Source organism: Muntiacus reevesi, chromosome 13 (genome assembly GCF_963930625.1).
Source record: "Muntiacus reevesi chromosome 13, mMunRee1.1, whole genome shotgun sequence".
Lineage (NCBI taxonomy): Eukaryota > Metazoa > Chordata > Mammalia > Artiodactyla > Cervidae > Muntiacus > Muntiacus reevesi.
The window spans coordinates 22,060,107-22,073,657 of NC_089261.1; the positions used below are offsets into that span (position 1 = coordinate 22,060,107).

Below are 13,551 nucleotides of genomic sequence, written 5' to 3' on the forward strand. Positions count from 1 at the left end.
GAACCCGTGACCCCTGCAAGGGCAGGTGCATTCTCAACCACCGGACCACCAGGGAAGCCCTGGCTTTCACTCTCGCATTTAGGTCTCTAACTCATTTCGGGTGAGTGTCTGTGTTCATTCTGTGAGGTGGAGTCCAGCTCCGTTCCTGCGTGTGTGACTGGCCTGTTGTCCCAGCACCATTTGTTGAAGAGACGGTCCTAACTCATTGATTGGATTTGGCCTCCTGTCAAAAATCCACAGCCACAGATGTGAGGGCTTAACTCGAGACTCTCTATTCTGTTCCGCTGTCCTCTGTGCCTGTCCTTAGGCTAGAATCACACTGTGCTGATTACTGCAGTTTTGCAGGGTTCTTTTTAATTTATTTTTTAATTTTGGCTGTGCTAGGTCTTCATTGCTACCTGAGGCCTTCCTCCAGGCGAGCAGTGACTTCTCTTGTTGTGGAGCATGGGCTGTGGGTGCTCAGGATCAACAGTTATGGCTCGAGGGCTCTAAAGCAGGGGCTCAGCAGCTGTGGTGCAGGGGCTTAGCTGCCCCACGGCATGTGGAATCTTCCCGGAGCGGAGATCGAACCTATGTCCCCTGTGTTGGAAAGTGACTTCTTAACCACTGGACTGCCAGGGAAGTCCTGCGATATGTTTTAAAATGAGGAATTGAGTCTTCCAACTTGGTTGTTCTTTTTCAAGACTGTTTTGGCTATTTGGGGTCCCCCTGAATTTGAGGGTCGGCTTGCGGCTGACAGTTCCGAGCACCCACAGTAGTCCGGGCGTCGCCCCAAACATGCTGCTTGCAGCCTCTCGCTCAGTAGCCTGAGGTGGATGTCCCTACAGTCCCCACTGAATGAAACAGAGAGCTGAGGCCAGGAGTTCAATGATTTGCCCCGGTCACCAAACAGGGCCAGGATTTGAACCTCTCCTGCCCTGCCAGATGTGGCAGGATGCAGTTCGACAATTAGGAAGGAAATAAGAGATGCGGTGTCCAGGAGGAACCTCCTAAACTGAGGAAGACAGTCTCAAGCCAATGGAGGGAGGTGATAGGGAGCTGACTGGAGCCGGCTGGCCAGGGAAGCTGATCTCTGTGGTCACCTAGTGACCTGGCATCCTCCAGACCCCCAGGGAGCCTGCAGCCTCATGTAAAGGCTTTCTCCCACTGGGCTCAGCGGCTCAGGTGCCACGGAGTCGCAGAAATCATCCCCCACTGGCTGTCCTGTGTGTTCACCGATGGGTGAAGGGGACAGGCTGGGGCTCTCCCAGCCTATGTCCTGCAGCCCATCACTCAGGCTGCAGAAGCGGATGCTGGGCCAAGTCAGGACAAAGCCAGATGTGAAGCATAAGGACATCAGAGGTGCAGGGGATACAGAATGTGCATCCTTTAGCCATCTCTTAAAAAAAGAACTGATGCTTTTGAACTGTGGTGCCAGAGAAGACTCTTGGGAGTCCCTTGGACTGTAAGATCAAACCAGTTCATCCTAAAGGAAATCAACCCTGAATATTCATTGGAAGGACCAATGCTGAAGCTCCAATACTTTGGCCACCTGATGCAAAGAGCCGATTCATTGGAAAAGACCCTCATACTGGGAAAGATGGAGGGCAGGAGGAGAAGAGGACGACAGAGGATGAGATGGTTGGATGGCATCACCGACTCCATGGACTTGAATTTGAACAAGCTCTGGGAGATGATGGTGAAGGACAAGGAAGCCTGGCTTACTGCAGTCCATGGGATTGCAAAGAGTTGGACACAAATGAGGGACTAACACACACACTAGACCCCAGGACAGATGTCCATGTAAGAGAGGAGAGGAGAAAGGGGAGGTGAGGATGGAGCCTAAGATGGGAGTCCTGTGGCCACAGCCAAGAATTGTCTGGAGCACCAGGAGCTGGAAGAGGCAGGAAGGAGCTTCCCCTAGAGCCTCTAAAGGGAGCACAGCCAGTCCACATCTTCATCTTGAACTTCTGGCCTCCAGCACAGAGACAGAGTACAGGTCTGTTGTTCTCCGGCACCTAGTCTGTGGCCATTTGTTACCGCCGCCTCAGGAAGTGAATACACCCACCGTCCAGGCTGGGCTCACCGCTGACTAACCCATCCTGCAGGGCCACCGTCAATCACACCCACTCTCCCCACCAGGCACTGCGCTTCCTGCAGCGCCACCATGACCCCATTTCACAGATGAGGAAAAGCAAGGCTTGGGGCCAGACAGCTCTCCCAGGACCACTCGCAGCAGGTATGGTGGATGGGGCTTGAACCTGTGCATCAGTGACTCAGCCTTACACCCCCTCCCCCAACACACACACACACACACACACACACACACACACACACACACACACAATATCTGGCTTCCAGGGTCGGGGGTAAGCTCAGGGAAGGATACGGCAGGCCCAGTGGGGGTTCCTGTTGGGTTTGGGCACCCCTCCGGGAAAAGAGCCTCAGCTCTCTGGGCAGAGCAGGCATGCAGGGCAGCCTGGGCTGCTAGGTCACAGTCCCAGAAACCTCTGAAAAGTGAGAGCTCCGCCGGAGAACTGACTCAGGTGGAGGCGGGAAACACACAGATCTGAAGGGGCACGTCCTGACCAAGCCCCCTCTAGGCCCCGCCTGCCAACAGTGCACAGGACTTAGGGCTCATTATATAAGAACTAGAGCAAGACCATTCCTGATGCCCTCCTGTCATAGTTTCTGTGGTTTCCAAATTCGTTTTCACAAGAGCCTCTCTTAAGATGGGCTCAGCTTGGCCACAAAGCCACCCAGTTTCTTAGAAGTCTCCAGTTCCTCTTCCTCTATCTTTAAATAAGGCCATTTCCCCTCCATCCCCTCAAAGGACCTCCAAGGAGCCCTGGGAGATTTCTTAAGAACTTACGTCCACCCAACTCCACCCTCAGCAGTCACCAGGATCCTTTTAAAAGGCAGATCAGATCTCCTTTCTCCCCAGCTAAAGGACCTCCCCAACCATGCCCTTCACTCCCAGGCAGGACTACTCGGGAAAATCTGTACATCCTTCGGTGTGCTCCTGAATTTCCTTCATCCAAGAGAGAGACATGGAAGCATGACAGGTGAGAGTCTGGGCATCCACACTTACTTTCTAAGAGTTCAACACAAAAACATTCATACTCACACACAGACACACATACGCACAAAGTGAATGCAAAGAAGAAATGCTGTGCGCACACATTAAGTCACTTCGGTTGTGTCTGACTCATTGCGACCCCATGGACTGTAGCCTGCCAGACTCCTCTGTCCATGGGATTCTCCAGGAAGGAATACTGGAGTGGGTAGCCATGCCCTCCTCCAGGGGATCTTCCCAACCCAGGAATCAAACCAACATCTCTTCCATCTCCTGCATTGGCAGGTGGGTTCTTTACCACTAAGGCAGCTTTACCAAAGAAGGTGGCTTCTTTGGGAAGCCCAAAGAAATGTTAACCATGAGGAATTCTAGATGGTGGGCATATAGGTGTCCACCATATTCTGTCAAACTGCCTACATGACTGTCAAGTTTTCTGAATCACTAAAAATCCTTACATTAAAGATTTTGTATTCTTTATTAAGAATAAACTGTCTCACTGTATTTGGAATAAAATCCAAATGTTCCATCCTAGTACAGAATGGTTTCCCCCCACAGTCTCCTCATTCATGCTCTGTAGTTCAACTTGCCTATTGCATTCTGTCCCATGTTACCCCATGCTGGTTCCTACCTCAGGGCCTTTGCACGTGCTGTGCCCTCTTCTTGACACTCAGACGCCCAGATATTCACACAGGTCATCCTTTCTGGTCATTCCTCTCTCAGTTCTGAGGTGGGACATCCAGGCTGTACCCCACCCCACTTCTCTGCACGGCACTTGTCCCTCTGTCTCCTCCACTCAGCATAACACAGCTCAGCACTGCACCAGGCCCACAGCAGGTGTTCAGTAAATATTTCTTAATTCAATGAATAACACAGGATGCCCTGTTTCATGAACCCCATCTAATCAGTTGGGTGCTTCTGGTCACCATCCAATCACTTTCGAGTCTGAGAAGGTCAAGAAAGGGAAGGTTGGGAAGCCCACCACTTCTCACCCCATGGGTCCCCAGAGTCCAAAGGTGTTGCCCCCACGCCCCGCCTCTCAGTCCTTCAGCATCTGAGACAGAAGCATCTCCCTTCTCTGAGGGTCCAGCTGACATCTAGGGCCAGAGCAGGGTGGGTTCGGAACTGTTTCAAAGGGTCCAGGGCCCTCGAGTGGTACAATTCGAGCTTCTGTGAGATGGTCTAAGAAAGAACAGTTCTCTCTTTCTGGCCTCCAAGCCTACTACAGAAATTCAGGTCCCAAAGGAAAATCGGTTTGTCAATGTGCTAACACAGAGTTGGGAAAAAATAACAACAACAACCAAGAAACCACATAGACTTCAGGCACATCAGATCAGGTACAACCTGATCAAACCACCCCTGGACTCCACTCAGTAGACTTTGACAGCTACAGAAATTCCTTGACTGGTTAAGCCCATCTGAGCCAGCTTTTCTTCCTCTCACAGCTGAATACTAATGGGTAACACTCCCTCCATCCCTCAGCCCTTACCGCCCCCAGCGAACCAGTGATGTAAACGAGCACCCTAAACCACAACTAAAGGGTTCTCTGGCGTGTGCTGTCCCTGCTTTGGGGCTGCCTCCCAGCTGAGACTGGAGTGTGCATGCAGCAGAATGCAGGAGTCGTACCACTGTCTAAGCAAGGAGGCCTCACTGCCTCTCTGGGTCCTGATTTTCCTGAGCCCAGAATGAGCGCAGTGGGCTGGGAAAGGCTCATTTCTCAGGGAATCCCCTGCAATCACCGCCACCCAGCACACAGCCCACCCCCGTCCTCCACCTCTGCCAACAGACCTCTCTCTGCCCAAAATATCCACAGTGGGTCCTCTGACAAGGGACCAGTTTTCCCAGCTAATGTTATGCTTTCTCCTCTTGCAGGCTGGAAAAGGAGGGGCAGTGTCCCCAGCACCCCGTCCCGCCCACACCCCTGCCTCCTTGAGACAGCCGAGCCCCGAGCCCCCGGCTTCACTAAAGCAGCTACTGTCTTTTCCCGTTTCTCTTGCTGTCCTTGGCTTTTCTTCATGCCCCGGACACTCAGGAATCAGGCTCAGAACCCCGTGGTCCTGGGGGCCGTGGCCTGAGTGGTGGGGACCATTGCCACTCTCCAGGAAGCCTGGTCCACAGAAGGCAGGGGGCAGAAGAAGTGATTCCAGGGCCGGGGGCCCCAGTTATGACTTACCCATTGTTTCCGGGCGTGATTCCTCCTCTTGAAGTACAAGATTAACTTTTTCCGCATCGCCTGGTTTCTAAGCAGGAAGGAGACAGCCAACGGGGCAGGTCAGAAAGGCAGGGTTTCAGGAATTTCGTCCCTTGCTGAAGTTTGCCCCATCACGGGCTCCCAGTGAGGGAAGAGACCCCATAGTACCCCAGGGCAAGCCACGTACTGCCAATGTGTATCTTTCCCCTACTCTATACGAGGTGACCCCCACCCACACTCTGGCTGAGCATGGTCTGCAAGAAAAGAGGGCTCCGAAGGGGGGATAAGGTCCTCTTAATTCCTGCCCTCCCCGGAGCTGCCATCACCCCCAACACACACCCAAGCTCCCCTCTCTCGTCAGCCACGGGAAACCAACCACAGAGAAAAAGCCACAGCCTTCAACCAGGAACGCAGGCCGGGTAGACTAAGCCCCTGAAAGCTGCAGCCACATAGAGGCAGGATCTTGCGGTCTGTCTTCGGTGACCCCAAGCCACCTCCAACCAAGAAAGCCCCTGCCTTGCCCCCCTGGGGAGGGGGTGATGTGGATAGGCCAGCGACAGGCTGGTGGGACCCAGTGAGGCAGGAACTCCAGGAAGCACGCGAGGGGTCTCACGCCTCAGGTCGGTGAAGCCAGACCCCTCCTGCCATCGGGGTTCTCAACCGAGGAGGCCACACACAGCACTGCTCAGAGGGGAGGGGGCACTCCAGGAGGTGGGAGGGATGCGGGCGGTTCAGAGAGAAAGAGGCAGAGAGAGAGACCGAGACCCGGGATGAGGGAGAAAAGGAAGGCAGAAAGACAGACAGCGCCCCAGAGAGAAGCGAGGGGAGAGAGAGAGAAGTGGGTAAGATCCCAAATGAGGACAGAGCCCCAGAGGGGAAGGAGCCTGGCAGAGAAGAGAGAGACGGAGAGACAAGGGGGGAACAGGCCTCCAGGCAGAGGAGGACAAGATCCAAAGAAGGGCGGCGATGGGGGGGAAACGATGGATAAATAACAAGGACCTGCTGTACAGCACAGGGAACTGTGCTTAATATCCTGTGATAAACCAGAAGGGAAAAGAATATTAACATTCCTGTATGTAAAACAGCCAGTGGGAATCTGCTATATGACTCAGGGAGCTCAGTGACAACCTAGTGTTCTGTGACAGCCTAGAGGGGCGGGACGGGGTGGGAGGTGGAACGGAGATTCAAGAGGGAGGGGACGTATGTATACCGACGGCTGATTCATGTTGATGTATGGCAGAAACCAATGAAATACTGTAAAGCCATTATGCTCCAATTAAGAATAAATAAAGGAATGGAAATGGTATATAGGAGGCAAAACTTTAAAAAGGAATATTAAAAGAATGTATCTATTTGTATATATATATTTGCTGTGCAGAAGAATTGTACAGTACAACACAACACTGTGAATCAACCATGCTTCAATAATAAAATAAAAATGAAAGAAAGGGAGACGGAGCCCTAGAAGGAGGCAGAGGGAGAGTCAGAGATGCGGACCAATACAGAAAACAGGGAAAGACACACCCGAGGACCCACATCCCCCAGCCCCCTCCGGACAACCTCCAATGCCCAGCAGAGTGCAGCAGCTGGGGTCTGCGGGGGTCACAGGGAGACCATCAGGCCTGTGAACTTGCTTGCCCCCATCCGACTGTACAGTGGGATCAATTTTTCTGGGGCGGGGTCCCCCGACTTGCTCATAGCCTCAGCTGCACCCAAAACCCTTGCAAAAAGCTCACAAACCGACGGCTGGGAGTCATGCATGCAGGGGTCTACCAGCACGCCTTACCCCTGTCCGGATGAGTGTCCCCGGGGACACTGCAGTGATTTCCAGCATCCTCACTATCGGGTCTCAAGTCTGAGACGCTGACAGGCCTGCACGAACTCTCTTCATTTATGGACCCCAGCCAGGCTTAGAGCCCTGTCTCCACCCATCTCCCGACAAGGAAAGGCCACGCTCACTTCCAAGAGGGTTGCTGGTAAGAGACCCTGGGCTCCCTGGATCAATCTGATTTCACCTCCCGCCGTGCAGGCCTCCCACCTCGAGGTCTCACTACTTAACATCAATCTTGCCCTCCCCAGCAGGGTGGGCACCAAGGGTCCTCAGACACACAGGCTGAGACCAGAACCCCTCATTCCACAGCAGGGTATCTCTGAGCAAATCTCAGGTCTCTCAGCCTCAGTTTATTCATCTGAATAACGGGAGCAATGGCATCATGCTTTCATCTCCTCAGTCACTCAGCAAAAGTTCACCAAGCACCTACTATGCGCCGGGCACTGTTTTGGACCCTGGGGACCCAGGGGTGAGCAACACAAAGCCTCGAGTCCTCATGGAGGCAGGCGACACATAGAGGGACCATAGTGACAATAAGCAATACAATCCTGGGGACTTCCCTGGTGGTCAAGTGGTTAAGAATCTGCCCGGCAATGCAGAGGACATGGGTTCGAGCCCTGGTCAGGGAACTAAGATCCCACATGCCCTGGAGCAACTAAGCTGGCACCTCGCAACTAGAGAGTCTGTGTGTAGCAACCAAGATCTTGCGTGCCACGACTAAGACCCACCACAGCCAAATAAATAAATATTTTAAAAAATGATTACCTTAAATTCAAAAACTTACACAGAGGGATGGGGTAGTGACTGGGGGAGGGGAGGGCATAGCTGTTTTAGAATCGGGGTGCAGAAAAGTGTCTCAGAGTTGGCCTGGACATTTCAATCACTAGGAGGGCCCAGCTGTGGAACGGCCCACAGGGAGACGCACTCCAGGCAGAGTACATGGGTGTGCAAAGGCCCTGAGGTGGGAACAAACTCAAGTGCTTACAGAACAGACAGAAGAAGATCCTTGTGGCTGCAGAGAGGTGAGGAGCAACAGAGGGGAGGAGAGCAACAAGGTGAGCAGGGCCCACGGTGCAAGGCCTCATGGGTTGGAACACAGGAGAGGCTTTGGACCTAAAGGCAGCAGCTGAGAAGGCCAAGAAGCCATGACAGCCCAGAGCAATGAGCCCACCAGCTCTGAGGTCTTGGTCTCTAACACCATTCTCCAGTAAAAGGAGCCATTTCTCAGGACTTCTCCGGCAGTCTAATGGTTAAGACTCGGTGCTTCCACTGCAGGGGGCACTGGTTCAATCCTTGGTCGGAGAACTAGGATCTTGCATGCAAAGGGACATGGCCAAATCAAAAAAAAAAACAATAGAGTCATTTCTCCCTGGAGGAATGACTGAGTCCAGTGCTGGGGCAGGAAATATACAAGATGAGCCCAGAACATCTTTAAGCAGAGAAGTGTTAAAAAGGAAGGGGAAAAAAAAAAGCTGGGTGGGGACAGGGGGGGTCAAAAGGACATAGGACCCAACCTAAAAGAGTTTCTGACGGCCAAAGCTGGAACAGTCTGAGAAGCAAAGTAAATAACACTAGTGCTAGATTATAACCCGAAGAATAAAATAAATATCCACACATCTACACAGATATAAATAAATGATAGAATAAATAAACAAAGGAGAGAGAAGGGACACATGTTCTTTGTGTGTGTGTGCATGCATGCTCAGTCAAGTCCAACTCTTTGTGACCCCATGGACTGTAGCCCGCCAGACTCCTCTGTCCATGGGATTTCCCAGGCAAGAATTCTGGAGTGGGTTGCCATTTCCTTCTCCAGGGGATCTTCTTGATGCAGGGATCAAAGCCTGTGTCTCCTGCACTGCAGGCGGGTTCTTTACCACTGAGCCACCTGGGAAGCCTTACAGAATTTCAATTAACTAAACGCAGAAGGACTTAGGGAAATAGAAAATCACTATTAGATACCACGGTGCTAATTGTTACAGGCAAGACCCTTCCATGAATGTTAAACTGGTTGGCAAAACGTTGAGGAAAGATGAGAAATTTGCATAGCTGCAAAGCATTTTCCCCAAATATTTACTAAGCATCATGGCGGCTTTCACTTGAGTCTGCAAAATCTTTGATATTCGCCCTTTAGGAGGTGCAGCTGGTCTCCCCTCCCCTTGACAGTAGGCTGGACAGCGACTTGCTTCTAAAGCACAGAGTGGGGACTTCTCTGGTGGTCCAGAGTGGTGGTTAAGACTTCACCTTCCAGTGCAGGGGGCACAAGCTTGATCTTTGGTCAGGGAACTAAGATCCCATATGTCTGGCCAAAAAAACCAAAATGTAAAAACAGAAACAATATTGTAATAAAATCAATGAAGACTTTAAAAATGGCCTACACCCAAAAAAATAAAAAAATAATGCACAGAGTAGGGATGGGAAAGACAACAGCTTGACAGTGGAGACACAGCTGACGCTTCCCTGAGCAAGGGAGCAAAGTCAACACCACCTGCAGTGACATAAACACCCCCAGTCAGGGTGCTGGGTGCCCCTGATATATGGTGATGGGAAGGGCACCCCCTCACCTCAGGGGAACCCTTCCCCCAAATCCACAAGCCCAGGCTCCTCCTGAGAAAATATCAAACACACCCAAATCGTAGGACATTCTACAGATTCCCTGAGCAGTCCTCTTCAAAAGTGACAAGGTAAAGAAAATCAAGGAAGACTGAGAAATGGTCACAGAGTGAAGACCAAGGGGTCACGAGGATGAAGTACAGAGAAGGATTCTGGATCAGATCTTGGGCCAGAAAACAAGCATCAGTGGGAAAATGGAAAATCCAAAGAAAGTCTGTGCAGTGGTCCCCAACCTTTTGGGCACCACAGACAGGTTTCATGCAAGACAATTTTTCCATGGACTGGGAGATGGTTTGGGGATGAAAAGACACAGGAAGAGGGCCATGCAAAGATAGGGTTTGAGTGAAGTGTCTACAGGCTAAGGATCGCCAAGGATGCTTAGCAAACACCAGAAGCTAGAAAACACATGGAAGGATCCTCCCCGTAGCACCTGCAAGAGATCACCCTGCCAATCCCTGGATTTCCAACTTCCGGCTTCCAGAACCACAAGACAATGAATCACTATAGTTTCCAGGCAGCCTGGTTGTTATGACGAGTTCTGGCAGCCTGAGGAAACTCACACAGCCTGGAACAGTCTACCCCAAGCACGGTGCTGTGGCTTCGAGCTGAAGAGGCCTCGGTGAGAACAAAGGCTCGCTCGCAGGGGCAGAGGCCAGGCAAGCAGCCGCCTCCACCCCCCACAGCTACTGGAGGGCACATGTCCTCCCCAGCTGATCCGGGTTTCCTTCCAGAGCAAGCTGGTATCCATGGCAGGTATCCATTTGCTGACTGCCAAAGAGGACCAGTGTCAAGTCCACAGGTTTCCAACAGGTGCGGTCCACCAAGCAGGGCCAGCTCCTGAGACTGCTGCGTTCGGGCTGTGGAGCTTTCGGAAAACACTGCGTTTGTTGCCATTATTGAAAACCAGAAGCTGCTGCATAAAAAGCTGAACAGACAGCTTCTCTAAAAAAAAAAAAAAAAATCAGGCAGCCTGATCACACTCCATTATGGCCACAGACTGGGAACTGAGGTCTGACTGCCCCCTTGCCACCCTTTAAAAATGTTTATTTATTTGGCTGTGCCGGGTCTCAGTTGTGGCATGTGAACACTTAATTGGGCTATGTGGGATCTAGTTCCCTGGCCAGGGATCGAACCTCTGTCCCCAGCACTGGAAGACTGGAGTTCTACCCACTGGACCATCAGGGAAGTCCCCTGATTGCCCATTTAAAAGAGTGACAAGCTCACCACTCACCCTAGTCCCCACACTCCCTAGCACCTCCCACCAGCCCTTCCCTCTCCAACCTTGTTCCTGCCCCAGAGGCATGCATCTGGGTTCACAAGCTTCTAGACATCTGGCTTGGGGTGTTCATTTGTTCAACACTCTTCTGACAAACAATTTTTTTTTTTTTTGAGTGTTTATTTTGTTGCAGGAAGTGTTTAGGTACTGCAGCTGCAAACAGCATACTGCAGACAAATCTTCTCTGCCGAGATTTTGTCTGACAAAAATAAGAAGCAGAGTCTCTCTCAAAGGGTTCTGGAAGGACTGACAGACCAGCAATGTGATGAATCCATTGGTGTAAACATTTTTAGGGAGCAGAGGATATCTCAGTCTCCTGGAGAAGTCAGGGTTTAAAAAAGCACAACCTGTCAAGAAATACAGGCCTTGTCAGCTTGAACTAGGAGAAGGGGAGCTAGGAAGGAATGAAAAGTCTGTGGATGTTCGAGAAGAGTCTGGCCAAGCCCTGGGGTCTACAGGATTCTGAAAAAGGAAAGCGGGGGACAATCAAGGGAGGCTTCCTGAAGGAGATGAGGTTTGAGCAGAGACTTCAGAGAAGCAGTGAATGGGTGGGCAAAGAGAAATGAGGTGGGCACCCACCCAAGGGAGGAAGGGTGATAGTGAATTTGGAAAGGTTAAGGAGGGGTGTTCAAGGAGAACCAGATCCCCCGACTTCAGGGGAAGAGTAAGATGGAAGCAGCCCATGCAGGCCCCTGAATGCCTTGGGAAAAGCTTGTCAGATTGGGGTGATTGATGGTCCGAAACATGCTCACTGGGGGCCAAGCACTTTTCCCACACAATGTGACTTCCAAGGAAACCAACTTATTGGCAAGCAAAGTGATGTGACATGCCCGAGGTCACTGGGTTGGGGTGGGGGGTGGCGGGGGCAGACAGAGCCGGGACTGCAGACACAGGCGAGGAAAGCAGGGTGGGCGTGCAGATGGGGCTGGTCTAAAGAGTGTGGCTGGGTGGCCCTGGGGAAGCTACTCAACATCTCTGAACCTCCAGAGCAAGACCACAAGGACCAGTTAACAGTAACCTGGGCCCAGAGTATCCTTCCCACCTGCATGGCCCTAGGGCATCAGCCAAACCCCAGCAAAGCAGGAAAAGGAGAGAACTCAGTCTGTTAGACAAGAAAATTCGGAAGGAAGAGCCACAAGGAGCCAGCAGGCTTCCAGTCTCGAGGGGAGGAGAGGACAAGGCTCAGCACCAGGTGAAGGGGTGGCCGCGGCAGAGCACACAGGAGCTGCAACTGCTGTAATCATTGCATCAAACCCACGGCCTTTCACCGAATCACCGTAGGCTCCCTGACCCGGAGAATTCAGCCCCCAGCTCTCCCTGTGGGTCCAGCCTACAGAGGGCAGGGAGCCCCTCCATGGAGCACCCACTGATGCTGCTCTGGGGTCGCCCCCCCACCCCCTCCCCTGCTTCCCAAAGCCTGGGAGGTCTGCGGAGTCACTGCCAAGGACTGGGGCTAAGACCAGACTGCAACCAGTCTCCCACACCACCCCCGCCCCTGCCAGGAGCACGGGCGGCCGCCCCCATGCCTCCCGAGGAGGCAGGTGGCAGAGGACAGCATCGAGGTGGGTACAGGTGACTTCAACACGTCCGAAATTGCCAGTGCAGCAGGAAGTCAAGCGTGAAATTAACTTTAACTCAGAGGCCCCAGCGCGCAGACACAGAGAAATTAAAGTGACAGGGCAAGGTCCTTGGGGAAGGGATAACCTTCCACCTGGTGGCGATTACAGAGGTGGGAGGGGAGGGAGCCTGGGAGGAGGCCCAGTCGGGGTGAGCTGGTAAAGCTTTGCACTCTGAGAAAGAGAACGCCTCACCCCAGCCCCAGCCTGATCTGTCTTCTTGTCCTTATCAAGCTATCATTATATCACAGACGTATTTTTTATGATCTGTCTGAGCCACCAGAATGGCAGACCTCCTCATTCACTGCTCTCTCCCCGGGGCCCAGAACGGTGCCTGGCATAGAGCAGGTGTTCCTAAATATCTGCTGAATGAATGAGCGAATGAATGAGGGAGGAGAACTCTCTTGGTCTCTGTTGATGAAGTGAGAAAAAATCACAGAACACTTCCTATATGCCTGACACCGAATAACTTTGAGGGATTCATTGAATCTTCAACCCATCTCACAGCTGGGGCAACCAAGGCACCAAGAGTGACTGGCCTTATGAGCCAGATGCTTGTGGTCCTCAACCTGCCCCACCCCCAGACCGTGGGCTCACAAAAACCCCATACATCACTTAACGTAAACCTCATCACGAGCCTCCTTTAGCACAGATAATAAACCCAAAACTCGTCACCAGCCCTAGGTGATCTGCCTAGCACCTTCTTCTCCTTCACCTACCCCTTCAGGAAATGCCAGCCTTCTCTGTGATCCCGCCAGCTCAGTCCAGCCCCAGGGCCTTTGCAACGCCTTTTCCACCTGCCTGTGGCGGGGGGAGGGTCTACATGCCAGCTGCTGCTTGGTCTCTGAACGTTCCCTCAGCTGTCAGGCCCTGGCCCCGATCCCCCTGGCTAAAGTCACCCCCCACATTCTCTCCCATCACCCTGTTTGCCATCTTCATAGCATCTTTTTTTTTTTTTGTCTTTGTTTTTTTTTT

The 13,551-nt window shown here is 52.2% G+C and overlaps 1 protein-coding gene across 18 annotated transcripts in view; it reads right to left on the reverse strand.

The window, feature by feature from the left end:
* NCOR2 (nuclear receptor corepressor 2) overlaps window positions 1-13,551 on the reverse strand; it is a 232,076-nt gene that overhangs the window by 102,230 nt on the left and 116,295 nt on the right. For all 18 annotated transcript variants that reach the window (XM_065904616.1, XM_065904620.1, XM_065904624.1 and 15 more), the window contains one exon: window positions 5,226-5,292. In XM_065904616.1, coding sequence (XP_065760688.1) covers window positions 5,226-5,292 — 67 coding nt within the window. The remainder of the gene's footprint in view (window positions 1-5,225; window positions 5,293-13,551) is intronic.